General features: G+C 43.0%; 3 protein-coding genes across 7 annotated transcripts in view; 2 read left to right on the plus strand and 1 right to left on the minus strand.

Annotated features, from left to right (window-relative positions):
• Positions 1 to 2,147: 2,147 nt before the first annotated feature.
• Positions 2,148 to 14,339, plus strand: casd1 (CAS1 domain sialic acid O acetyltransferase 1). 2 transcript variants are annotated; one of them, XM_076105519.1, is made up of 18 exons: positions 2,152 to 2,471; positions 3,567 to 3,663; positions 3,903 to 4,023; positions 4,454 to 4,498; positions 4,588 to 4,650; positions 4,773 to 4,817; positions 4,922 to 5,045; positions 5,375 to 5,574; positions 6,951 to 7,370; positions 7,859 to 7,948; positions 8,069 to 8,188; positions 8,996 to 9,152; positions 9,307 to 9,386; positions 9,713 to 9,814; positions 9,969 to 10,109; positions 10,847 to 10,924; positions 11,334 to 11,426; positions 11,698 to 14,339. In XM_076105519.1, exons 1-18 carry the CDS (start codon positions 2,231 to 2,233, stop codon positions 11,953 to 11,955), a joined length of 2,475 nt encoding a protein of 824 aa, XP_075961634.1. In that variant the 5' UTR covers positions 2,152 to 2,230; the 3' UTR covers positions 11,956 to 14,339. The 2 variants fall into 2 exon arrangements, with proteins under 2 accessions (XP_075961635.1, XP_075961634.1); XM_076105520.1 differs by lacking the exons at positions 8,996 to 9,152; positions 9,307 to 9,386 and having other exon boundaries at positions 2,148 to 2,471.
• Positions 14,340 to 14,387: 48 nt separating this feature from the next.
• Positions 14,388 to 24,559, minus strand: sgce (sarcoglycan, epsilon). 4 transcript variants are annotated; one of them, XM_076105521.1, is made up of 11 exons: positions 24,390 to 24,557; positions 19,966 to 20,088; positions 19,534 to 19,691; positions 19,032 to 19,104; positions 18,118 to 18,316; positions 17,409 to 17,571; positions 17,066 to 17,280; positions 16,547 to 16,573; positions 15,854 to 16,042; positions 15,421 to 15,464; positions 14,388 to 14,967 (listed from the first exon to the last, which is right to left on the minus strand). In XM_076105521.1, the coding sequence occupies exons 1-11, from the start codon at positions 24,436 to 24,438 to the stop codon at positions 14,903 to 14,905; spliced, it is 1,305 nt and encodes a 434-aa protein (XP_075961636.1). In that variant the 5' UTR covers positions 24,439 to 24,557; the 3' UTR covers positions 14,388 to 14,902. The 4 variants fall into 4 exon arrangements, with proteins under 4 accessions (XP_075961636.1, XP_075961639.1, XP_075961638.1 ...); XM_076105524.1 differs by having other exon boundaries at positions 14,388 to 14,779; positions 24,390 to 24,556; XM_076105523.1 differs by lacking the exon at positions 16,547 to 16,573 and having other exon boundaries at positions 24,390 to 24,559.
• The window catches only part of ppp1r9a (protein phosphatase 1, regulatory subunit 9A), a 54,981-nt gene continuing 46,532 nt past the window's right edge, over positions 16,501 to 24,949 (plus strand). Inside the window, exon 1 of the mRNA XM_076105518.1 lies at positions 16,501 to 22,760. The gene's annotated coding sequence lies outside the window, so the exon portion shown is untranslated. The remainder of the gene's footprint in view (positions 22,761 to 24,949) is intronic.

Here is a 24,949-nt window from a genome sequence, read left to right on the forward strand (position 1 = left end):
CTAGACGTGCAATGTATTCTATCTAATAGACGTTTCACTGACAGAGTATTACAGAGTTTGTTCACGGAGCAGCAAAGACTGGGATGCATGTTGCAACAACGGGTCTACAGCATCTGATATGCATAACCCTTATGATAATAAACTACAGATAGAACCTTTAATCACACAGACATCCGGCTACAAACATACTATGTATTTCTTTTTACATTACATTAATTAAAATGACTTGGCTAAAGTGACACTTTTGAAGTGAGATTTTGAGATACCTTTACTCCACATTTCATTCTACCTACTGCTACTATTACTACATTTCAGAATCAGAATCAGAAACGGTTTATTGCCAAGTACATTTGCACATACAAGGAATTTGGCTGGGCGATTGGTTCGAGACAATAAACACAGTGCAACAGAGGACACAATTGAAAAATTGAAAATATGAAAAGAGGGCCATATTCTACTTTTTTACTTTTGTTTCCTCTTCACTACATTTCTCTTACAGCTGATTCGATTTTTTCTTTTGACATATAATTGCCAATGCTACCAGACCAACTGGTTGGAGGTTTTCTAAACCGTAATAAATACATCTTTATTCAGAATAGACTGAAATGATTTTTAATAAAAAATATACTTTAACACAGGGGAACTCTTCAAGACAGGGTCACAATTATTAGGTAATAATGCATTACTCCCCTGGGTTGATATTGTACTTTAGTGGTACAAATTCCTCATCAAAATTTGAAGTTAATCAAATTACATACAACCCATTGGCACACAGTGAACCTGGGGCTGCAGGGGGTCTAGGGCAGATGTCCTCTGTTAGTAATCCAGCCTTGCTCAACAGTATGATTGTCGTCACTATTGACTCTTTCTTGACCAAATACAACATTCAAGTCCTGCTTACATGAAAATGAATCAGTAATCATAATTAAATAACATCATGCAGAATACATAGGTGCTTTCACTATACTTTAAGTACATTTTGCTTTCTTAAGTAACATTTTGAATGCAGTTTTTTACACTGCAGTATGGCTATACTTTTATTTAAATAAAGGATCTGAGTACTCCTTTAACTCCCCCTCTAACTCAGTCCAGACCTGCTGATTTACAGTATTACTGAGCAGGTGCCCTACAGACTTGCTTGGACGTGCCCAGTCTTTTACAGATGCTTACTATACCAGGTTTGCACAGTAGAGTGGTAATTATAGGTTTATTATCCTATGTACACATAAATGTGGCCTTTGTCTGATGAAGAAATATAGCTCAAGCAGGGGAAGGAGAAGAAATACAAGTCACGCAGGTGAAGGAGAAGAAATGTAAGTCAAGCAGGTGAAGGAGAAGAAATGCAAGTCAAGCAGTTTAGAATATTTAAAACATGTGACAGGAGAGTGCAGAGTGGCAGATTACAGATGACTGTTGAGTGTTTAATAACCACTGATTGCACAGCATGTAGACCCTGAAAAGTCATTTGAAACCCAAGTGTGGAATTAGAATGTGAAAGGTTACACAGATTGTAATGGAAAAACGAGTGCAACTCTGTGGATTACAAAAATGTAAGCACATTATTCAGCACGTCCTTCAAACACAATAACCAGAGTATTTCATATGAACTTTATCGGTGGACAGCAGGAGCTGATCTACAGTATAAATACTTGGCACAGCTCCCCCTCCACTCCAACATGGGCCTGACGTTGATCATTTTCCATAAATAGTTAGAAAAATACTGCAATTTTTAAACTCAAGCCATATATGTTTGTCTTTATTCAGGGGAGTTAAAAGAAATCACTGTCCTGGAAGTCAGTGCATGATACAGTAAATCCTGAGCTAAAGTGCCAACATATTCAGCTCCACAAGATTTAGGTACACTTTGATCAGAGAGTAAACACACAGCTGATGTAACTCACAACGCTCTTTCAGCTCCAAACAGGTTCAGCAAGTCACCTGATGCCTACTTTAAAAACTCGCAAAACTACATTCAATCTGTGTTCTCTTAATTAACCCGCCGGTGGTAATGCATTAAGCTCTCTACAGACTGACATGTCTTAATACTTTTTTGCGCTCGTACAGAAGATTCACACAACTCCCGGACGGTGCGTAATTACGCAAATATTCAAGTTTGGTTTTCAAACTCTTGCTTGAAGGCACCGAACTTTTACACCGGTCTGTGAACTGGGACACTCTATGTTATGTATTTCTACTTATTTTTGATCTGCACCTGCTACAATCAGCGGTGATGGAGAAGCAGGAGGTGGTGTCGCAAAACGCAGACCCGGCGGATGGCGCACAGGGAGGAGTGCCGCTGTTAGACCGCACAGGTGCTTGTTGTCATGGAGGAGCAAAGATGGCGGTCCTGGCCTATAGCCTGGGCAAACGAGAGATAAACCATCATTTCACCATCAAAAACGCCAAACTGATATCGCTGGTACTCGTCATTTTACTCCTGGTGTTTCACACAGCTTCGCGGTACTATGGCGGTAAGTGGTCTCCCTTTTTATTGAAGTGTACTGTTGGTGCAGCTAACGCCAGAGCAACCAGCTACTAGCTAATGCCAGCTAGCTACAGCTAGCTTGTTTGTGTCCGCGAGCGCTTCACTTTGCGGGTCGGTACAGTGCCGTTATCCGGTGTTTACTTTTCAAATGTGAGACATAACGTCACGGGTTGCACGCTTTAGACAATGCAAATAGGTAGTTGCATATATTGACACAATTCCCCCCGACGGTTAGCCTAACTGCACGAACTTAAATCGGCTTTGTGTGGCTAGCTTAGCTGAGCAAAGCTAACACTGCATGTAGCTGTGTTGATATGCTCCTGTCAGGACACGCTAGCAGCTGACATAAAGACGTTTTTAAGTAGTCTATAATGAGTTGCTATTTAAATGGCAAGTAAGTTGCATGCTAGATTATCAGTACAGCTCGGCAGTAATTTTGGTGTAGTAACACTAACAAACTTTAGTAGTTTTGAACAGCATCGTAGCAGCCTGCTTCCTCGGGTCTTTGATAAGTTTGCTTTGGCTCGTCGTTTAAAGATTAGTTGCTGCATCGATCAAAGACGCACATTGTCAACACGCTGGATCTCATTTATCTTGTCCCACACCCTTAAATATTGATGACAGCGATGGCACAAATCCCAGAGTTTAATTATTATTAAATATCAGAATGTTATACACAACGCCCATCTTAGAGTGGACTTTGTTCATGAAAAGGATCCACAGACCTCTGTGTGTGTGTGTGTGTTTGTGTGTACACAGAGCAGCTGCCTTGTCAGCCCGCAGATCCTAAATGTTTTTATGGATTGACTCAGTTGCTGATGGCTCCATTCATTTTGCACACAAATGAATAGCTGAAGAGATTCAAGGTTGAGCTTGAATTGCTGATGGCTTTATGTTGTACTATGGCCCCTAGCAGAGCCCTGTATTGTATACTAGTCTTTTGACAGCACTGAATGAAAAGCAAGGGTGCCATTGAGACAGCAGGTTTCAGTCACAGAGGAGCTATGTGTGAAAGCAAGAGCGGTGTCTTTTCTTGTTTGGTCTTACTGTGGTGGGGGGGGTTTCTGTGTCTTGCCTCCAGGCGGAGACTCATGTGAACGGCTGCTGTCCAGAGGACGTTACTTGGGGGAGGACGTATGGCAGCCGTACGGCTGCATGATGCACAAATACAAAAGCATGTGAGTTAAAGTAACTGTGCAATGTCACATGTGTACAGTATGTTTGAGACAAACATGAACAAGGATGTAGTCGTTATACATTGGGTGTGTCTGTCTATAAGTGTCTGTAAGGGTGGAGGAGTGATAAAACCTGCTTTTAATGAGGTTAGAAAATGCAGTGAACCACCCAACACATGATTGGTTGTTCTCTGCAGTTCACTGGGGTTTGCAGATTCCTCACTGTCATTTTTGTCCTACAGTGAAGCCAAAACCTGCCTTGCTGAAAAGCGAGTGGCCTTTGTCGGTGATTCACGAATCAGGCAGCTCTTTTACTCCTTCGTCAAAATTATCGACCCTGAGCGAAGAGAAGATGGAAACAAGGTAACTATGAGAAGAAGCACCGGGTAAACCCAGGGTTTGTCTTTAGAAATTGTTCAGCAGAGGTGGCAAGAGTTGATGATGTATGGCATAAAGATCTACAGATGTGAATCTCACCTGTGTACAAATCAAGTGCAGACATTCCAAATATATTCCTTCATTTACCCTAAACAGTCTTTTCTTCACACTACACATCTATATAGATGTGATTTCATTGAATATCTGCACCTGCAGGAAACCCTGAAATGGGTAGCATTGAGAAAATGTACTGCAACCAAAAATACAACATACTATCAAAAAATGCAGCACTGGAATGCACTGCAATCATTCAGCCGCTGTAACTATTTTTGGTCTGATCTCAAGGAGGGAAAAAAGAGGAACGCTATTTGCCTAACAGACTTTCTCTCTGTCCGTCCACATGTAACGTCTGAAGCACGAGGACATTTCCTTTGAAGTGGCGAGTTCCTCTGTCAATGTGGTGAGCTATTTATGGATGTGTTTTTATCTCCTTTTCTCAGTCTGTAAAAGCATTCCCTGATAAAACATCTACGTACTCTTTGTGTGTAGGACTTTCTGTGGTATCCAGAGGCAAATAATTCAATGAAGGAGCGCTTGATATCATGGACAAACGTGAGTATAAACGTCAAGTTCAAGTAAGGACCATTAGTAATCGAGGAAGTTTCATAAACCTGACATTGTCTCGTGGTTAAGACATTTACTTTACTGATTGTAACGTCTCTCGTGTGTTGCAGGAAGGTTCAGCAAAGCCAGATGTTGTCATCCTTGGTGCTGCAACAGTAAGCTTTATAAATGAGTGTTGAGCAATGCTTGCCCATTTCACAACAAGGTGGTGGCTGAGTTCTGTCAATCTTAATCCCATCCATGAATCCATTTCCCACAGTGGTCCATCAAGTTGCACAGTGGCAGCAGCGAGACGCTGCAGCAGTACAAAGTCAACCTGACAGCCATTGCTGCTCACCTGGAGAAGCTGGCTGACCATGCAGAGGTCTATTGGGTCCTGCAAGGTAAACTCACCTTCAAGCTGCTTATCCCCTCCACCACAGTGACAAGTTTCTGATGTGATCACTGCACTCATGTCGAACTGCATTACCATTAAAACGACTCCATGGTGCAAAGCATTGTTTACGCAGATATAGTGGTTAGGTGCTGCAGTGTCATCACTAAATCCTAATGTCCCAAGTAGTATTTTTGACCAAAAAGTTAACATAATTGTGCATTTCACGCACGATTTTAGGATTGTGTGAATATCAACGTCTCGTACATGCACCCTCTAAACCAAATCTCTCTTCCTCTTCACGCTGCACAAATCGCCATCACACCTCCGTCTGTCTAGACCCAGTTAATGAGGCGGTGTTGAGTGAGAACAGGAAGATGATCACCAATCAACAGCTGGAGCTGTACAACGAGGCGGCGGTGGACGTGCTCAACGGCAGGTCCCGGGTCAAGCTGTTGGCCGCGTCCCGCCAGGCTGCACTGGAAACGATCGGCCAGTCGGGCGACGGCTTGCACCTGCCCGAGAGCACCAGGAATGTGGTAGGCAGGATTTCTGTTCATTTAAGGTTATTTGGTGGCTTTTAGATTGTTCCGTTCAATGGTTTGGTTTCAGCTATTGTGACAGTGCAGTCCTTGCATTATTACTCAAATCTGTTCATCTAGACTAGAGGTAGTGTTGTTGTACTCGAGATCGGGCTTGATCTCAAGACCACCTTTTGAAGGTCTCGTCTCTCCCTGCCTTGGTCTTGGTATTGACTAAGTACAATAAGCGGAAATTCTGAAATGGGACATTTTGCAAATAGGTTATTTCACTTTTGATAGTTTGAGTGTATTATGATGTTAATACTTTTTTACTTTTAAGTAGAATTTTGAATGCAGGATTTTGAATTAGAGCGAGGCGACAAAATCTGCCATCACTATATATCTTTTCATATCACAATATAGCATGTTTTCTGGTAGTTCATTAAATGTAGTGGTAGTGTGTCTTTGTGAAATAACCGCCTGGTAAAACTTGAATTGTCGTATTGAAGTATTGCTCAACCCTGCTTTTACTTGTGACAGAGTATTTCCACACTGTGGTATTGCTTCTTTAAATGTAGTAAAAGATCTGAGTACTCTCCACCTGTTCAGCTCTTTCTAAAGTGTGCTGTATGTCATCTCAGGAGAGTCAGTTTCTGTCCTGTCAATTGTTTTTAGGTATCCTGGAGTTCATGTTGAGCCTAATTACTTTTTTTTTTAAATGGCATCAGCTTCTGCTTGCTGATTTGGTCACCTTTTTATATTTTGAGTGATTTAAGATATTATGCAGTTTAACGCTGGCTTGATAATGAAAGGTGACACATGTCGTGTGTATGTTGTACATGCTTTGCAGTACAAACTCCCGTCCAGCTCAAAGATGGCGTGATACTTTGCCTCCCAGGACTTCACAAATGTCCCGTTCAAAGTTTTGCCCACAGTCAAACAACTTCATTTGCCTCGCAAATGTCTCTGAAACAGATGCCTTTGGGCTTGCCAGTACATGCACCAATTCATGTGCAGCGGTGTCTGTTGTAACAGCAATATTTAAAAAATCACCAATGCAACAAATATTACAAATATATTATTTTGGGGTGCACGTTAAACAGCTGTTGCAAATGATGGCAACCAAACCACCAAGCAGTATATAAAGCAGTTAAATTAGCTTCACCTTGACGACTAACTACAACAATAAAATGCTTCTTACACATGAATGTATCTATAATACCGATCCAATAATAGAAAACAGGGACAGGGGCCATTCTGCTGCCTATTATTTACTTAAGTTACCGTACGTTCATTTGACTTGTAGTAGAGTATGTTATTTATAGTGTGTTGTTGGTAGTAAAGGATGACTTTACCTCACTCACCACTACCACCCTGTGTGATCCTCCTGTTAGGGAGCCATGGTCCTCATGAACTCTCTGTGCAACAAGCTACTGAGGCCCATCGACGGCTCCTGCTGCCAGACGTTGCCACCCCCGAACCTCCTGCAGATGCTGTCGTTGTGTTTCTTCCTGGGCTCGGGCGTGGTCTTCCTGGTCTTCCACGTCCTCGGCAAGAACCGCCACCGCCGACCCGTGCCTCCAGACGTAGAGAGCCTGGAGGAGAAGAAGCCGGCGACCGCCGCTGCCCCTCTGGGTCCAAAGGCGCCGTTCCAGGCCCTCTGCAGGATGGGCGTCATCATGAGCTATTTCTACCTTTGTGACAGAGCGGACGTGTTCATGAAGGAGCAGAAGTTCTACACTCACTCCACGTTCTTCATCCCTCTTATCTATATGTTTGTCCTGGGAGTGTTCTACAATGAGAACACCAAGGAGGTGAGATGGCACTGTTGAACGCAATGTTTCTTTTATTTTGGGGAAGCAGACTTACAGAACAACACGGTCTCACTTCAGCATAATATTAAGTCTAGTGGGGAAAAAAAATATGTTTTATGTAATTTTAAATTTGTATCTGTCTACAAGACAAATGTATCCATCAGCTGTGTGATGTAGTTTGAAGGTATGGTGAGCTCGGACCAGTTTGGTTGATTGCTGGATGTCTTTCTAGTCTAATTGTTCCATCTGTTATGATTGACATTATTATAAAGTCTAATTTCTAAGTTTAACAAACCTTTTAACTGTTTGTAAAAACACAAGAAAGGTGTCCATGAGTTTTTAAGGTAGGAGAACATACCGTCGTAATGTTCCCCAAAAATTAGATTGCCCTTGCTGTTGGTAAAGATGCACCAAGTTTAAACGATTAATATCTGTCTTATAATTCAATACGTTATTGTCTTTTTTTTTTTTTTTTTTTTTTCAAACAGACCAAATTCCTCAACCGTGAGCAAACAGACGAGTGGAAAGGCTGGATGCAGTTGGTCATCCTCATCTATCACATATCTGGAGCCAGCGCTGTGAGTGCCACAGTAATTACGTCATCGCACATACATTTGAGAGTAACCGGCTTTGAAGCACTGTACATTTATATGTGATGTAAAGGCAGAGAACATTTGTTTTTTTCTTCTCTCTTTCAGTTCATTCCAGTGTACATGCACGTGCGGGTGCTGGTGGCGGCGTACCTCTTTCAGACCGGCTATGGACACTTTTCCTTTTTCTGGCTTAAAGGAGACTTTGGACTGTATAGAGTGTGCCAGGTGAGGATACAGTCGGTTATACTTTAACCAGGATATGCAATCACTCTTTATCTTGGTAAACCTATTTTATACAAGAGACCTATAGGCGTAGTGATCCATAGTGCTGTGCTGTGGACGGGGGCAGCAGCAAAACTTATATTAGCCACTTAAAATAATCATTATCAGCGATTATATTGCGCTATATTTAGAATGTTTTCACTGTGAACTGAAGCTGCCATATATGCTCTCTTCAAAGCCACCAGACAGTCATTACACTCCGCAGAACACAGGTGTTGCTTGTCTACCACTGACTCAATTAGTTAGTTTGTCCGTGTTATTTTGTGATTTTGGTGTTTTTAAAGGGTTAATTCAGATTCGCCAAAGTCACGCAATAACACAAACGACCTAACCGATTGAGTCAGCGGTAAACGAGCAACTCCTGTGTTCTGAGAGGTAAAATTGCTGTTTTTGTCCGAGGAGTCCTGTGGCTTTGAAGCGAGCACAGATAAATGTAAACACCGTAAGTTCCCAGTTGAAAAAGTCTTCGGACAGCAAAGCAATGTGAAAATATTGTAAATATAGCGTACACTTAAACAGATGTTGGTTCATTTTGCTGCTGTCCCTGTCCTCAGCAGTACATTGCTTAACTTCAGAGCTGGTACTGCATCTACTTTTAGGAGTTTGACTTCAGTTACTAATATTTTTGTACTTTTAGAATGAAATACCATCCTATTATTAATACAAATACATGTATTTAGTTTGGACTGTTGTCAGTGCGATGCTGTTATTGATTGATCCGCGTATGTTTCTGTTTTTGTTTCACTCCAGGTACTTTTCCGTCTAAACTTCCTGGTGTTGGTGCTGTGTGTAGTAATGGACAGACCCTACCAGTTCTATTACTTTGTGCCGTTGGTCACCTTCTGGTTTGTCGTCATCTACGCCATACTGGCCATGTGGCCTCAGATCCTTCAGAAGAAGGCCAACGGTAGGTGTCACTCGCATGCGCCATACCCTTGGAAGAAGTCCCGGAACCATGTGAATCATACAAGATTTGTTCAATCAATTGTGAATACCTGTCATAAATGTTAGCAGCATTGAGAAAAACCTCTTCACCAATGGCGGTCTTGTTTTCTGTACAGGTAGTGGCTTGTGGCACATTGGGGTCTTGGTGAAGTTACTGGGCCTCCTGCTGTTCATCTGCATTTTTGCCTTTTCACAGGTGGGTGAATTTTCAATATTTTAATCCCACCAGTCAGAATTGCAACCTCACTTTAATTTTGAGCTCGTAAAACTTTAAATTCAAAATTGAATTAGATTTTATATTGATTTCAATATACTTTTTCAATAGTTATGTATTTGCACCGCTCAGTTTGAGAGAAAATGTTACATACTTTTAAATACAAGATTGTTTTCAATGAAGGATTTGTAGCCCGAATGAAGCAAAATGTCCAAATATGCAACTTCTGTCATAGTTTTTACTCAAATGCATAGTTTGCTCCCTAGACATGCCTATTTAGTCTTCATGTTTTTGTGTTTTTACTCCAGGGTTTGTTTGAGCGGATCTTCTCTGTTTGGCCCATCTCTGCGCTCTTTGAGCTGAACGGAAGCATCCACGAGTGGTGGTTCAGATGGAAGCTGGACCGATTTGTAAGTCAAATGTGTTTCACTCCAGCTGTACCCCATTTCAGTACTCGGTCTTAGCGACATATCACATTTCGAATAATGTGTTAACGCAGATTACATCAGAAGCTTTTCCACACTGTGTACCAATTGTTTTAATGTGGTGATGGCTCTTTTGCAGGCGGTGATACACGGCATGTTATTTGCCTTCCTCTATCTGGTGCTTCAGAAGTGCCAGGTGCTGACGGAGGGCAAAGGAGAGGCGCTCTTCTCTGCCAAGATTTCCAACCTGCTCCTCTTCCTCTCCGTCGTCTCCTTCATAGTAAGACTCTTCACACTTGGGTTTCTGCCAGTACTGAGCTTTAGACTTATTATTTTAGATTGCGGTCATCTTTCAGGTCCTTTTTCCAAATCTTATTTTACTAAATGAACAAAATGTATACTGACAAAAGCAGCTACTTACTCTACATGCATGTCACACCTGGCCTTGACCAACACAATCATCTGCTCTTAATGGTTTTAGGTATGTCTTGAGAAAGTTCTTCAGAAGGTAACATGATGGGAGGATTTCTATTGCCTCTTAACATGGCGACGGCTGAGCCAGCGGCTCGCAGCTAACTAGGTTAAAAGTGCTAACAGTGTTTACCTGACAGGGAAACTGGAGGGTTGGTGCTACGATTCCACAACAATGTTATCAGCTGTAACCGCCGTATGAGAGCAGTGCAGAGCGGCCGCGTTGAGCTAGCCAGTGGGGTACGCTAACATGCACGAACATTAACTAAAAACAGGCGCGGCCAACCCAGCTATGTCAACAAAACAAGTAGAAGGTCTGATAACAACACACACAGACGGTGAGCGGCTTCATTCTCTGCTCAAGTAGACGTTACTCAGCTACATCTTTACAGAGCTGATTACTGTTTGATGCTGTATTAATGATCTGAATCCTGTAAATAGCACATCTGTTTTGCTCTAGGTATAATCTAAATTATCCACCTGCTTGTCTTTGTTGCAGCTCCTGATTTAAAACGTGCTAAATTATCCTTTTCCTTGTGTCTCCAGACCTACTCGATATGGGCCAGCAGCTGCAAAACCAAAACCGAGTGCAACGAGATGCATCCTTACATCTCTGTGGTCCAGGTATTGTTCTTTTTGAACTGTTTTTTTATTTTTTTCCTCCTCCTTTCTTTCGTTCTGGTGTGGTTTTACAGAAAACATGTCTTCTGTTGTTTTGCAGTTGATGCCCAGTTTTAATTTGCCTTGAGATGTCATTATCTTAGTCGCATGACAGGATACTATGAGTGTAACAACAAGGGAGTTGCCTTTCTTTGTTGATAAAAATAGTACTGGCATTATGTAAAGCCAGTCCCCACCCGAAAACTCCTCTAAGTAGTGCAATAGATCATTAAGAACGGCTCATTTCCCCAAAAATGGTCACGATTGTCCCTTTTCCTATTCCTTAATAGTAATAAACTTGTTATTACTATAGTGACTGTCTGTCACTCTAACTTGAGTGTTAATGACTCCTTGACTTCTCTCTTGTCTTCAGATTCTGGCCTTCATTCTCATCAGGAACATTCCCGGCTACGCCCGCTCTGTATATAGCTCATTCTTTGCATGGTTTGGAAAGATCTCCTTGGAGGTAAGACATGACCTGACTGTAAAGCTGTGATCATACATTAAAAGCTTGTTTTTATGTAGTCCTACATACAAAGAGCTTTGCAAAGGGTACCATAAAACAATACAAGAAATGAGTAATTCAGCTAAGATGAGGTCACAGTAATGAAATGTGGATGGAAGCAACACTAGTAAAAAAAACTAGTCCTTCACAGCTCTGTGTCTCATGTTCTGTAGCTCCCTGCAGGCAACCGCATATTACATTCGCACTGTTGAATATGCTTTGTCTCCCCCAGCTGTTCATATGCCAGTACCACATCTGGCTGGCAGCAGACACCAAGGGTATTTTGGTCCTGATCCCAGGAAACCCTTCACTCAACATCATGGTCAGCACCTTCATCTTTGTTTGCGTGGCTCATGAGATTTCCCTCATCACCAATGATCTGGCCCAGGTGGTCATCCCCAAAGACAACGTGGCCCTGCTGAAAAGACTGGGGGCCGTTGGGCTCCTCAGTGTCGTATTACTGCTGGCCAAGCTCACACCCGGTGCCTGATGAACACCTCTCGATGGGGGGGGGGGGGGGCACAGGGGGGTTGGGGGCACAACAGACTCACCAAGCCCCCTTGCTGAGGTTAGGTCCGGATCCAAGCCAGAAGCGGGCCCGGTGGTTTAGCCTACTGGTGGCCACAGGAGACGGCCTCGACTGTGTTAAGTGACAACACGGGGACCCGTGGGAGGACCGTGTCTCTCTGCTGGCCCCACGTCAGAGCAGAGTCTGTACTATTTGACTGCTGTGAAAGTCGCACACTGAATAAAAGAAAAATGCGGGGAAAAAAGCGGATTGCTCCTTTTCAGGGCAAAATTGCAAGAGAGAAAACAAAACGCCGAAAACGTTTACATTATCTGGATTCAGTAGAAGAGCAGAGAGTGTTCTGTAAAACAAAACAAGAGGTTTTCAGTTTTAACCTCGTGCTTGCTGTGTGAATATTTGCCGCATTGCTTCTATTTAGCCAAACAATAAGTTTATTGTCACATACAGAACTTCCTGTCATAACCTCACTCTGGAAGGGATCAGTAGGCGCACACTCCGTCCACATGGCAGTAGAAGATGAAGGTGTTTTCACTCAGGATCCATAATCTACATATTCAGATATCTTAAAAAAAAAAAAATAATAATCAACTGTGCTGCATTTTACTATCAAAATGTCTTTTGTACAGTATTTCTGGTGACTTTAAAATGGTGTAGGTATCTAAATGTGCAAAATATGGACCAACAACTGGCTTGGGTGATCTCAAATCTGTCGAGACTAAAGTGAATATTTGGAGTGCAATTGTTGCAAAAGGTGGATTGTCCTTCGATCATATTTTTGTGAGTGATTTTTAGAAATGTTTGCCTTGTGCTGAAAGGTACCGTGGTCACCTGCTGTAGCTCTGAAATTCTATGTGATATGTACAGTATTTAATGATTTAAATTAAGCTTATATTTTATACAAGGTTGTTGTTGTTTTCTTTGGGGGGGGGGGGGGGGGGGTGGGCTTTGTTTAATTTTGTACTTTGCGCTCATGACTGCTGTTTGTGAAGGAAGTATTACATGGATCACTTCGTACCCATCCCAGCAGCTCACAGGTGATCACTTGCCTCAGCGACGCGTAGCGGAGGTTGAGCCTTTACAGTCTGACACTCGTCTGTCCTATTCGCTCACTTTGTAGTCCGTGTATATTTGTATGACAGAGCGAGAGACTTTATTTTATACGGCAATGCTTCAGCAGTGTTTTTAGTCCTCCTTTCATAGTCGATTTAAAAACACGCCTCACTAGCTCCTGCTGGAGCTTGCACATATTATTGTACAATAGGAATAACCGCTAAATATGCACCCTGCCTCTGCTGTCACACGTTCTCTTAGACTGAATGAGTTCGAACGTGGCTTCCACACACACAACATCTGTGATGTAGCCTGTAGGCACTTTGCACCAGGGCTACGTCCACTTTTACAACAACTACTAAGTGATGCGCTGAGAGGACGTATAAGTGTCACTTAAAGGAACATATAGTTTATTTTGTCAGCTGACGAATAGGGGATGTCTCTTTGCCTATATATAGATATATATATCTATATACTGTATATAGATATATATATCCTCATAGACATTTTAAGAGATATTAGCACTTTCATTTTAAGACCTGCATTTTCTTTTCATCTTTACAGTAAAATACGATGTTTAACAAGATGCCACCGGTGCAGATACTTTCTGTACTTTAGCACATTTTTATTCGGTGAAAGTTTTGTCACGGTCACTTGGCAAATGTATATTATACGATCTAAGCTACATCGCTTATGAAATAATTCTTTCATTTACCATGGGGGTTAGTAAAAGATTGCTTTGTCAATCGTTTTTTTTTCTTTTTTTTTTTACATTTATGTAGCTTCTGCTTAAAAGAAATACACAAAGAATACATTTCTTCTTTGCGGTGGAACAATTTGTCTCCAGCTTTTCGCATCTTTCTTGTCGTTTACCTGATGATGTGCAGCCTCGGTTGTGTTCTCTGAATAAGAGCGAAGTAAATTTGTAATTTCTATAAGCAGTCATCACCTCATTGTATTGATGAAAATGGCATTTCCATGTTGCAGTTTTCGTTATGTGAAGTCTACTGCTCCGTTTTCTCGTCTGTTACTGATCAACAGCTCTAAATTTGCTAATTTTTTCGGGCCTTAATAGATCTGTTTGGTCGCGTAAAAGCAACAACTATTTATACCCATGTGGAGGGCCTCTTTGAAATATGTTACATGTACATTTTTTTGTGGTGTCTTAAAAATGTGAAATGTATCCATATTATTTATAAATGTCTGTTGTACATTGTTAATACCTTCATAAAATGTGCTTTTATGGCTTTTTTTTTGGGGTAAAAAAATGTACTTTTCATGTCATTCAGACATTACATGTGTCTTGTTTATTTTTGGGACAAAAACACTTACGGTGAAAATCATTTATTTTGAAAGTATTTATTGTTATGTGACACATTACATATAATTAATAACACATGACAACTAAAGCATTTGAATGTAAAACGCCCTTTTCCTCCAAGAGGTTCATTGTGCAAAGCAAGTAGAAATCCAAACTTAAACATTTACAAATATTTAAAAATATTCTGATGTTTTTATAATCAGCTAAACTCTTATCTCACACTCACTCTTCAAGGTGTAAATGCATATGAACTATAAATCTTTGTAAAGACACGTCTGAGGCATGCAGATTGGCACAAGTGTTAGAAAAAAACAAAGACATAGATATGAAATCAAAGTCGGGTCCGACATCCGTCGTCTCTGGTCACAAATCCAATGCTTCGGCCACCTTTCTCTCCTCAGGAATACCATTTACCTACAATGAATACGAAAACAACATTAAACCTTATTGGCGAGTACTCATTGAAGAATTGATAAGCTGTCAGTCCTTTTTAGCAGAAGAGATGAGCAGAAATAACTTCATCAAAAACCTCGTGAATCAGCATGAGTTATCTGCAGCGCCTACCTCCAGCCTTCGAAATGTTGACATGACATAACTATCTCCTTTGTTAGCCGTGAACAGAGAGAGCAGCAGGTTAGTGCTTGAACAGTCATGCAGCTGAACACCATGCACACAGGAGGGCGATCTCACGCCAACTCCTGAATTGAAGGCGTTGAGGCGCCGCTCGACGAGAAGTAAAGCTCTCGTGCCCGACTTCTCGTGGAGCCGCACCAAAAATATTTGCTCCCAATAATCTGAGTCCAATTGAATGAGGTCTGCATGCTTGTGTCTTTACAGTGATGTAGATCAGGTCAGCAAAAATAACTGACTCCAAAATGTGTTATTGTCTGTATCGAGTCATCTTATTCAACGTGGCTGTCAGAACACCCCCATCATATCTACTCATAGCTTAAACATCGAGCATCTATATTTATATATCTATATTTATTCATTAAACACATCGTTGCACGTTCAGGGTGCTCGACTACTACAGACATGTTGAAGGGAGGACCAACCTGATGGCCGCTGCTGTGGTATCGTAATCTGGTTTTGCAGATTCCTGAAATTAACAACAATGATATTATAGTAAACAGACATTCACATACATTACAAGAGCCTTTCGTATCATGTGCTGTACTTATATTAGCAGCATTTATCTAAGTTTTCAAGCCCATTAGGAAAAATCACGGGACAGCTTGAACCTCTTAAGCTGGTGCCTTATTTATTTTCTAAAGGACTGGCTGGCTTGCTGCAGCTTTAGCTGTAAACATGGAAACAAGCTCAGACAATAATGGTATTGTTTTTTACTTACATTTCCCCTCTATAATGACGCCTATAAGCCATACATCTGCGTGCCTGCTAATGAGCATGTGTGCATTTCATGTGCACACGAATGTCTTGTCTCACGTGAATTTCCCTCCACTTCGACCAAATACTCTCTGAACTCACGTCTGCGTCTGCATGAGGGGCATGCTGGTGGTCTCATAGTTGTCTGGGTGGATGGGCGGCACCACCTCGCCGCTCACTGGGTTGAAGACGGGCAGGGTGGAGAGGGGCCAGGAGATCTCCCGGTTCTTAGACATGCTCCGCAGCTCCTTGCTGGACTTCTGGATGGAGCCGTGGTGAACCAGCTGGATGCTGGAGAGGGGAGAGGCAGTGAAGACGACATGTATTGTAGCCCGTGTTGTCATGGTCGGTGGTGTTGCTTTGTCTCACCTGTAACACACTTAAAAATATTTGAATGTGCAATCGACGTGCATCAGCTATGGTGAGCTCTGCACTCAATTCATGCATGCACAACAGCAATGTGACCTCCACCCTTACCTATCGCTTTGACTGCCTTACTTCGTCTGACTTAGGGTGTGAGATAAGTTCTTAGTCTTCAAGATGTATGTGTGTTTAAACAAGTTGTTACTGCTACAGCATTAATAACCTACATCTGGCCATTGAGTTTTTTGGAGCAGCCCATTGGATGAACGGATGTCAACACACAGATGAGCACATGAATGGTTATGAGAAAGCCGTCAATGACAACATAGAAGACAAAACTGCAAACCAAAGGGGGGAGGGGGAGGGGAGGGGGGGGGGGGGCAGAAACAGACCCCAAAATAAAGAAAAACACAGGAGAGGTAAAACACTTACTCTGGTGTTTGCATGTTTCTTTTTTCCCTAGAAACAAAACAAAATGGATGAATTAAATACTAATATTAATAGTCAAAGAGACATCTACACACAAGTGAATGGATTGTTGGGTAAAGACAAGAGTGGAAATGGTGATGGTGATGGGGGGGGGGGGGGGGGTGGAACATTGAGCGAACGAGGGGGCACGTCTCTCCCAGCCTGTAAATGATGGAGAATGATGGATGCCATGGCTATGCTTCTAAACATCAAGATGTACGTGACGGAATTAACAAAAAGCTGTGACAGATATTCATGAGGAACTCAATAGAAATGGACCCGTACAACTAGATGGTGATGACAAGCTGCAATTCCAGTCCAGATTATGATTTAAATATCCTGCACTACCCATCCTGTCTCCCATTCTGATCTCATATTACTTAAGTAACAGCTGCTGTACTTTCCTCAAATGTTTTTTTTTTTTTTTGGGGGGGGTGTCTGGTGCAATATTTGCATAAAAAGTACAAGACCAAGCACACTTACACCCCTTCCCGTCGGCAGCACATAGTGTAGCCGAGGATGAAGAAGAGGACTAGTGCCACGGCGGAGGGAACGGCCAGTGTGATTAGGAAATCTGAAAAGTAGTTCCGGCCCATCAGAGTCTCAGAGGGGGGGTTGTATTCTCCAAATTCAGGCAGGATCCCGGTTCCCGGGTCGGGACGGGTAATGTACACCGGGACCACTTTGTTGATGTCAACCTGAAGACATAAGTCGTAGTTAATTGACGCCGTTAAGTGAAAAACATTGCTGAAGAGCGGCGTACGCGTTCAACCTGTTGCCTACAGCAACGTTCAATTCAGGCAACTCTGTAGAAGACGACCCTCACCAGAGAGATCTTGCACCAATCGATGTCGAACTGAGCCCTGAACTTCTTGTCACAGCTGATGGCGGGCTCCATTTCCTGACTGCAGCGCAGCTGGTTATGTGGGCTCTCCACCTCCCGCAGGCACGACGAGAAGGGAACATCAGCGCCTACCATCACGTACACTCTAGGGAGAGGAGGAGGCAGTTGAACACAAGGCACGAGAGAGGAGAGGAGAAGATGGAGCCTCATTTTACACGTTTATGCTGTTATAGTCAAAGCGTTTTCTCCTCCACTGACCGTTCTGCATGCTTTCATCTTCCAGAACGTCAGCATGAATCTTTGATGCACAACTTATGGCCGTTCACGTGGGCTACCTATTCCCCTCTGAACTAGAACAACTGACAGTAACTGACAGTAACTGTCAGCGCTGACGGCCAAGTGAACTCATCTAATTCACAGCGAACTGTGGATCCCCGGGGCCCCAATTAAATAAAATGTCAGCGTGATGTGAGTGGGCTGAAAATATAAGCAATTTGTTTGATTGAGAGAGAGAGAGGCGAAGATGGAGAGAATCTTTCAGGCTGTTAAACCTCATGTTTATTGTGTGTGAGTTATTAAGAGGAATTATATCTAAAGTCAGATTTAGCTGTAACTGGATCATCTTTACTCATGAACAGCACCCCGTGTATTTACAACCGTTGCAATACAGGTCCAGTCAAACCTTCCTCACCCTTCCTTGAGGTTGTTGATGGGCAGAGGCACACGGCCGCCACGGTCCAGCGCCGAGGTGATGTTTATGGCGTTGAGGCGCTCAGGCTGCCATATGTTCTTCACCGCTCCCAGGAAGTCACCCAGCACCTCGCTGGCCAGCATCTCCTCCACGTTCATGTTCTTGATGTAGAACTCCGCCTGGTAGGGCAGAGGGAACTCTGTGCAGAGGGATGAAGAAGAGAGAGAAGAGGTGAAAGAGGGAAAGAAGAAGACGTGAGGGGCAGCCACAGTGGTGTCCTGCTGACGAAGACATCATTGATACTTTACTACTGCTGCATGGTTGTTGTTCGCTGCGCTCTGTTATGACTTGGTTTCCCTTTTTGGGGCACAGATGGCAGAGATGACATCATGCAAAAGGTAGAGTGATGTCACGTTCGCGCGGCGAACATCTGCCGAGCGTGCCGCCAATTCAGTTCACATTGAACTGCGTGTACCGTGACTCGTCAACAAGCCTTGTTGTGCAAACATACAAGATGCACAGATGTGAGGTCACTCAGATGCAAAGGAACGGCTGCTTCCTGCAGATGTGCCGTAATAATTGATAACCCTAACTTACTGTACTAACACAGGACTGTGTTTACACAGCCACAACATATCATACTGATTTATGACGGCCAACCTGTGACACATCTTTCAGTCCATCTAAGATATTTATACTATATATATATATATATATATAATATAAATGTCCTCAACACTGGGTCCTCAGCAAATAGATACTTGTCTTTATGGTACACATGGTTAGATCTATAGACAATATGTTCTTGTTGACAAAAGTAATCAAAGGCAGGGTTTCCTCCCTCGGGATTTAATCAGGGAAGTTGCACATTCTGATGTCTGTTTGCTCTCAGCTCCTCCGCTGGCACTTCTTACCTTCTGTGCCCATGATGTTTATGACCAAGTTGTGCCGTGCCGTCTCGAAAGTGCGTCTGTTATAGGCAGTAATCTGCAACACACAGCGGTGAAAGTTTAAGCCCAGATCAGTGCGGCTTATATGGCAGCAGTTTTTTTGGACAAGGCTGAGCTAGATACACCACGCGGGCTGTGTGCCCGACTGAGACACCGTTAAAGAGGGTGCGTCGCTGCGAACGCTAAGCCTTCTGGGAAAATAATTTCTACAGTAGCTTAACAAAAAAAAACATAATGGAATTTAACTCTGAAGACTAACATTGGACTCGGCTTCTACTAAATGCATACACATTAGTTGTGTTAAGTAAAATAAATTGAAATGTGTTACTGCTTTTGGTGAAGACTACAAATGTGTGGTACTGTCTTCCATTTAAATTCTTTCATGTTCCTTCCTTGCCATATTAAACAGAGGCACGAATGCCTTCCTCTTCCTTCCCTTCACGTTGAAAGTGGTCCAGCCACCCACCTCTATGACGGAGGGCTTCCCAACATAACGTGCGGTGGGGGAGCCGTAGAGCACTCCGTCGCTGCGCTGGGTCCTCTGGATGTAGCGCAGCCAGCCCGGCCTGTCGGGGTAGCCCATTAGGTTGGTGTTGAAAGTGATCGGGTCACTGCTGGCCTCACCTGCGGACAGAGACGTTCAATGAGGGGTGACCCAATGATCCGTTGTGGTCCAGAACCAATTCAGTAAATGTGCATTTAGAGCCATTAGCTGAATCGTGGATGTGATGCCAACAGCAGCTACAAGCTTTTTATTCCTGCTGGTGAAATATGATGAATGGACAATGCACTGCTGCATTTATACAACGACTGCGCCAACCGTCGTAACCGTACAAATGTTTGACAAATGCCAACACTTTTAATCAGTGCAGAATGTTCAAATGTCACGGTGCTCTACCTGATTTGGGGTAGGGAGGAAACTCTCCTTTGAAGTGCTCTCTCTCCAGAACATGGACGAACAGCACTCCTGCAGATGGGTAGACGTTACGGTCTGCGTGGGATCGTGACAAGATAGTGACCACTGAAACACAGATTTTTAGGGGAAAAAAAAGAACGAAATTAGCTCCTGGAAGCAGAACGTTTTCAACTTTATTATCAACGACCTGCCAGCAGCACTAATTACAAAAGAAGAGAAGGCGTTAATAAAGCAAACATGTGTTACAAGCACCTGCTAACCTACTTCACGCGTTGCAAATCAATACCTCCCACAATAATAGATTTTTCAGCTTTTCTTGCGTTGCTTCTGCATTCTCTTGACATGAGGATGCAGAGCAGAAACAGCCAAGCATGAAGGCGTAAACTCTAATTAATAAAAACCACTATTTTGTACATGATAAGAGCAAGCTGCTGAAGCAAGACAATTCATTTTAGGGCCAAGGAGCCGCAGTACTCTGAGTAAAATCAGCCGTAATGAGACTGTGCAGAGTTGTTTCCAGGCCCTCCTCCCACTCAGTCTCCATTATGCTCTTTGTTTGGACCCACTCCATTTCAAACACAAACATTTAGTCTGTATTTGTGAAGGGCATCGCTGAGAAAATGGCAGCCCGTTAACAAAAGTTTACACAATGTGAGGCTGGAGGTGATTAGCAAAGCCCTCTCCTTCTCTTTGCATCTTTTCCTTTCACTATTTCCTCTTCTCTTGCCCACTTGTCTTAATCCACCCACCCTTTCTCTTCTCTCTCTCTCTCTTTCCCCTCAGTGGGTGGGCACTCAGGTTTTAATCACCATGAGAGTGAACAAGGAGGCAGAGAAGGAGGGAGATGAGAAATAGCGAGAGAGTTTGAACTGCTTTCGCCTGCAGACTCATAACTCGAGACGCATGAAGCAGCTAGGCGTGCGAAAGCTGTGTGTGTGTGTGTGTCTTCCCTCTAGCAAAATGTCGCCGATTTCCCACGTTGTTTATCTCCTGCCTTATCTACCCATTAGCATCCATCAAACCTATACAACTATCTTCAGTATCATAACATACAGCGGGTCTCTACTGTGCTGTGGTCCCTCTCTTTGAACCGAAGCTGATTTCCAAGGAGAGTCTCCGCTGAACAGAGTAATAAAGCAGGATTTACATTCTAATCCGTGTCCATGAAGGAGGAAGTCAGTCAGTATGTGATCTTTGGTTGTTAAGCGTTATCTATTACTCGGGTGCACAAAGGGGTTACAGGAGATTAGGTGACACAGTAAGTCGGAGATTACTAAGGAAATCCACATCTACGAGGCCAAATTGCCTAACTGCAATCTAAACGCGCTGATGAGCTGCAGGGAGTGTGATAAAACGGTATGCATGTTGAACTGGGCTACATCTGTGGCCTCAAACAGAGACGCTGAACTGGCCATATGTCACATATCCCCACGGGCTCCGTCACAGCTAGATGCGATCAATAGCATGTAGCGGCCGCTGATTGTGGTGTTACTTAAACCTGAGGTTATTATATCCACCACATCTCCTTCTAAGAGCAGATTAAAGGGACTAATCCACGCCATAGCTTCTCTCACCTTCTGTACCTGCACCCATGACGTGAGGACCTGGGTTATTCAGGGGCTGAGAATAAAACCTCATTCAGGTTCAGCACACCACTCACACTCGGTGATGACTTGAGTCGATCTGCAAATCCCACTCTGAATGCGCTCGCTCCTTTTCTATTACCCGACCCCGTTGGGCCTCATCAGTGCTTTCACCGCACAAAGCACCACGGTCAAGTACTGGCTATTCTGTTCTGCTCAGAGACCAACTGGATGTGGTATACACATGTGTGTGATCACAAACAAAGGAGCCCAGATGGCCTGGTCTCACCTAATGGTCTGAGGAATAGGAAATGACCTATGGGATTTGAAATGTGTTTTGACCTGTCAACATAAAAGCTTTTGATTCAACAACGAGCGTTTAGGCCTAACACACGCTCCTGGCGGCCTTATGTTTGAATGCAGTCACTTCCATTCAGACAGCAGCCAGCGTGAGTAAAGATCACTAACTAAGCTACGCCGAGGCTCTGCTAATAGCATCAGATCTGCTTATTTGCGGCGCGCTGACTTTCTGCCAGAGCTTCTCGAGATGATGGACTGCAGCGCTCCTACAGTACATAATACATCACCAATTAAAGTTAATGCTAGACCGTCCACTGAAGACTAACCTGTCGGCTCCCGCTGCAGGACAAAGACAGACAAGTGCACGCTGACACACACAACAAGCTACACATGATCATAAAAAAACTGACGCACACATTTATCCGTAGATCACTGGCAGGCGGTAGAGGTGGAAATGCCTAACCAGATTTTATGCTTCTCTGGGTTGACCCTGGACTGGCTGAAGTCTCAGGAGCGATGCCTTAAAATGCGATTGGCAAGGGCAGAGAGAATAAACCACCCTTGTCCCTCTAATGGCTCCAGCTAAAAGAGGCCTCTAGCTAGCCGAGGCAGAAGCGAGGGAGGGCTCTCCTTTAGCTCTGTCGAATCAGCTTTGTATGTGCGTGTTGTGCAGGTCAGGAGGATGCATGTGCTTCGTTGGTGTTCAGCGGGGAAGCACCGGCTACAAGGATTGCTACTGTTTGGACTGCAGCTTTGGTATTCCACCACGGATGAGTTTGAGCCTCGTCGTTCTGAACGCAGACATGGAAGTGAAAGTAGTCGGTGTCACAGCAAGCAGAGGGCTGTAGTTAAGGACATGGAACAGCCAGCTCAGTCTTCTTGTGCTCTATTAAGGTAAGTAAATCTCTCATTGGTCCAAAGCGATTGTTGTGACGTTCTGTCATCCACAGTGTTGACTCGGTGCCATAAAGGACCAGCTTCATGTTAAACAGAAGATATAGACTTTTGTCTCACAGTTAATGATTTAGGATAAATTCTACTTCTAGTCAGGACAAGGTTAAGGCACAATTTAAATTTGGTAAACTGCTGTTACGGCGAATGTAAGTGGGCCAAGTCTGTGGGACGGCAGACAAGTGAAAACAATGATGCCAGTATTAATGGGGAACCAGTTGAGCGTGTCACTGTGTTATGACGGGGGGGGGGGGGGGGGGGGGGGGGCAGGGGACAGCGGGTCAACACGTGAAGTGCACCACTGCACACACACCCACTCACTCACCGTCTCTGTACTGGGCTGTTCTCTGCCTCAAGCCCATGGATCGCTCCATACGGGCATTTCTCTCATGAAAAGCGGTGTGTTTGACATCACAGGCATGCACAATGTAAACTACTGGATCAATGAATAAAAGCATGAATGGAACAAGCGTGTTTTTAATGCACTCTAGTACTTCAGCTGCGCTACAACGTCTTCTTTCATGAATGTTTTCATATTCAAGTTCATCCAAGCTCAGACATTTAAGTCTGAGTTAATAACTTAATAAAGAAGCAGTGGCAGACAGAAAAGTTAAGTTACGCCTGAATGAACTCGTGTTTTCTGGGAGTATGTTGTGTAGAAACTGAGAGCGTCTCAAATGTGAGGATTTGATGTTTTTCTTTATGACAGTGAACTTAATATATTTTGGTTTTGGACTGTTGGTCAAATAAAACAAGACATGGATATTTTTCTTGGGCTGTGGGAAATTATAATGGGCATTTATTACAATTTGTTTCTGACATTTTATAGACCAAACAAATAATGGATTAATACAGAAAATAATAAACAGAATAACTAATATCTATAATATTATTAGAGTAATTGTTGATTTAGACTTTCTAAACCATGAGTCTTTATTTCTAAAGTGATAGTAGGCTGATTTTTTAATTGTTACAATGACTAACTTACATCACAACTCTAACATTACAACCTTTATGAAGGTAGGAGTTAGTTTTATCAATGTGTACCTAATAAACTGGCAACTGAAGGTACATATTGCCTACAGACAACGTTACCAGTGATACACAGCAGTAACACATGGAGCACTGTAATAATATCATCTCATGTAATTAACCTGAGCTGCTAAACTAGCATTAGCTACTTAATTAGGCATTCATAACACACCTGCAGGTCTGCATACAAGCACAGGCCTGTGCAAGGGGAACTATGCTGTTTTCTCAAAGGTAACGTTAATTAAAGCTGAATGAATGACTAAGAAACGTAACAACACAACGTATAACGGTATTATATGCATCGTTGTAGCTGTAACAAACAGTACAAAACACGCTGAATGTGTCACGTTAGGAGCTCCACCCGTATAACGGTATAGATGACTATTGTTAGCCATTTTTCCATGTCTCCTCCTCAGCCTCTTGGGGAAAAAAAAAAAATGAGCACAGTAGCTACACAGCAGCATGCTAACTAGCTAGCTAACTAGCACGGATAAAAAGGCAACACTGCCGGATCTTTAACCCGTTTTAATCGATACGTACCCGTACCGAGCCACACCGACACAGCTGCAGCGGACATGGTGCACATCATCCTCGCATTAAAAAAAGAGGATGTTTTATTCTAATCGCCACTGGGTTTGACAGCCATAGTAATAAGCATCCTGCAGCATTCCTTCCTTCCTCCGCCCCCTTCCTTCACTGGAAACCCGCACGAGTTCTCATTGGCTGAACATCTGGATGGAAAAAAGATGGTTGTCTCTATAAAAACATAGGGCAGAAACACGGCGTGACTCAGAAGAGGAGCGTTACGCCTACAGAACATGTTTCTGTGGGATGGGGGGTAGAGTCTGCCAGTATATCAAATACAAGTATAATATATACAAGTGACTGCTGCTTTTCTGATGACCTCTCTATTTCTGATCTAGGATAACATGTCACTGTCACATTGTAATTCTCTGAAAGCATCTTTTCATCTTTTGCTAAATTCATACATTTAGGCGTCTTTGATTACCTTTCAGTCTATCAGCTTGATGATTTGTAGCGAATGCCTCCAAAATGTGAATCATGTGCAAAGTAAAGACAGACTCAGCATCTTACTCACA

Source organism: Anarhichas minor, unplaced genomic scaffold (genome assembly GCF_050575085.1).
Source record: "Anarhichas minor isolate MPS153535 unplaced genomic scaffold, ASM5057508v1 ptg000033l, whole genome shotgun sequence".
Taxonomy (NCBI): Eukaryota; Metazoa; Chordata; class Actinopteri; order Perciformes; family Anarhichadidae; genus Anarhichas; species Anarhichas minor.

Excerpts from the sequence above, each read along its gene's own strand:
- casd1 (XM_076105519.1), top strand. The coding sequence starts at position 2,231 with ATGGAGAAGCAGGAGGTGGTGTCGCAAAACGCAGACCCGGCGGATGGC. Across the intron at positions 8,189-8,995 it reads GACTGTATAGAGTGTGCCAG|GTACTTTTCCGTCTAAACTT; the intron begins GTGAGGATACAG and ends GTTTCACTCCAG. Across the intron at positions 10,110-10,846 it reads TCTCCGTCGTCTCCTTCATA|ACCTACTCGATATGGGCCAG; the intron begins GTAAGACTCTTC and ends TTGTGTCTCCAG.
- sgce (XM_076105521.1), bottom strand. The coding sequence starts at position 24,438 with ATGATGTGCACCATGTCCGCTGCAGCTGTGTCGGTGTGGCTCGGTACG. Across the intron at positions 20,089-24,389 it reads GTCGGTGTGGCTCGGTACGG|TGGTCACTATCTTGTCACGA; the intron begins GTACGTATCGAT and ends TCTGTGTTTCAG. Across the intron at positions 16,043-16,546 it reads AGAAACATGCAAACACCAGA|CATCCAGCTGGTTCACCACG; the intron begins GTAAGTGTTTTA and ends TCCCCTCTCCAG.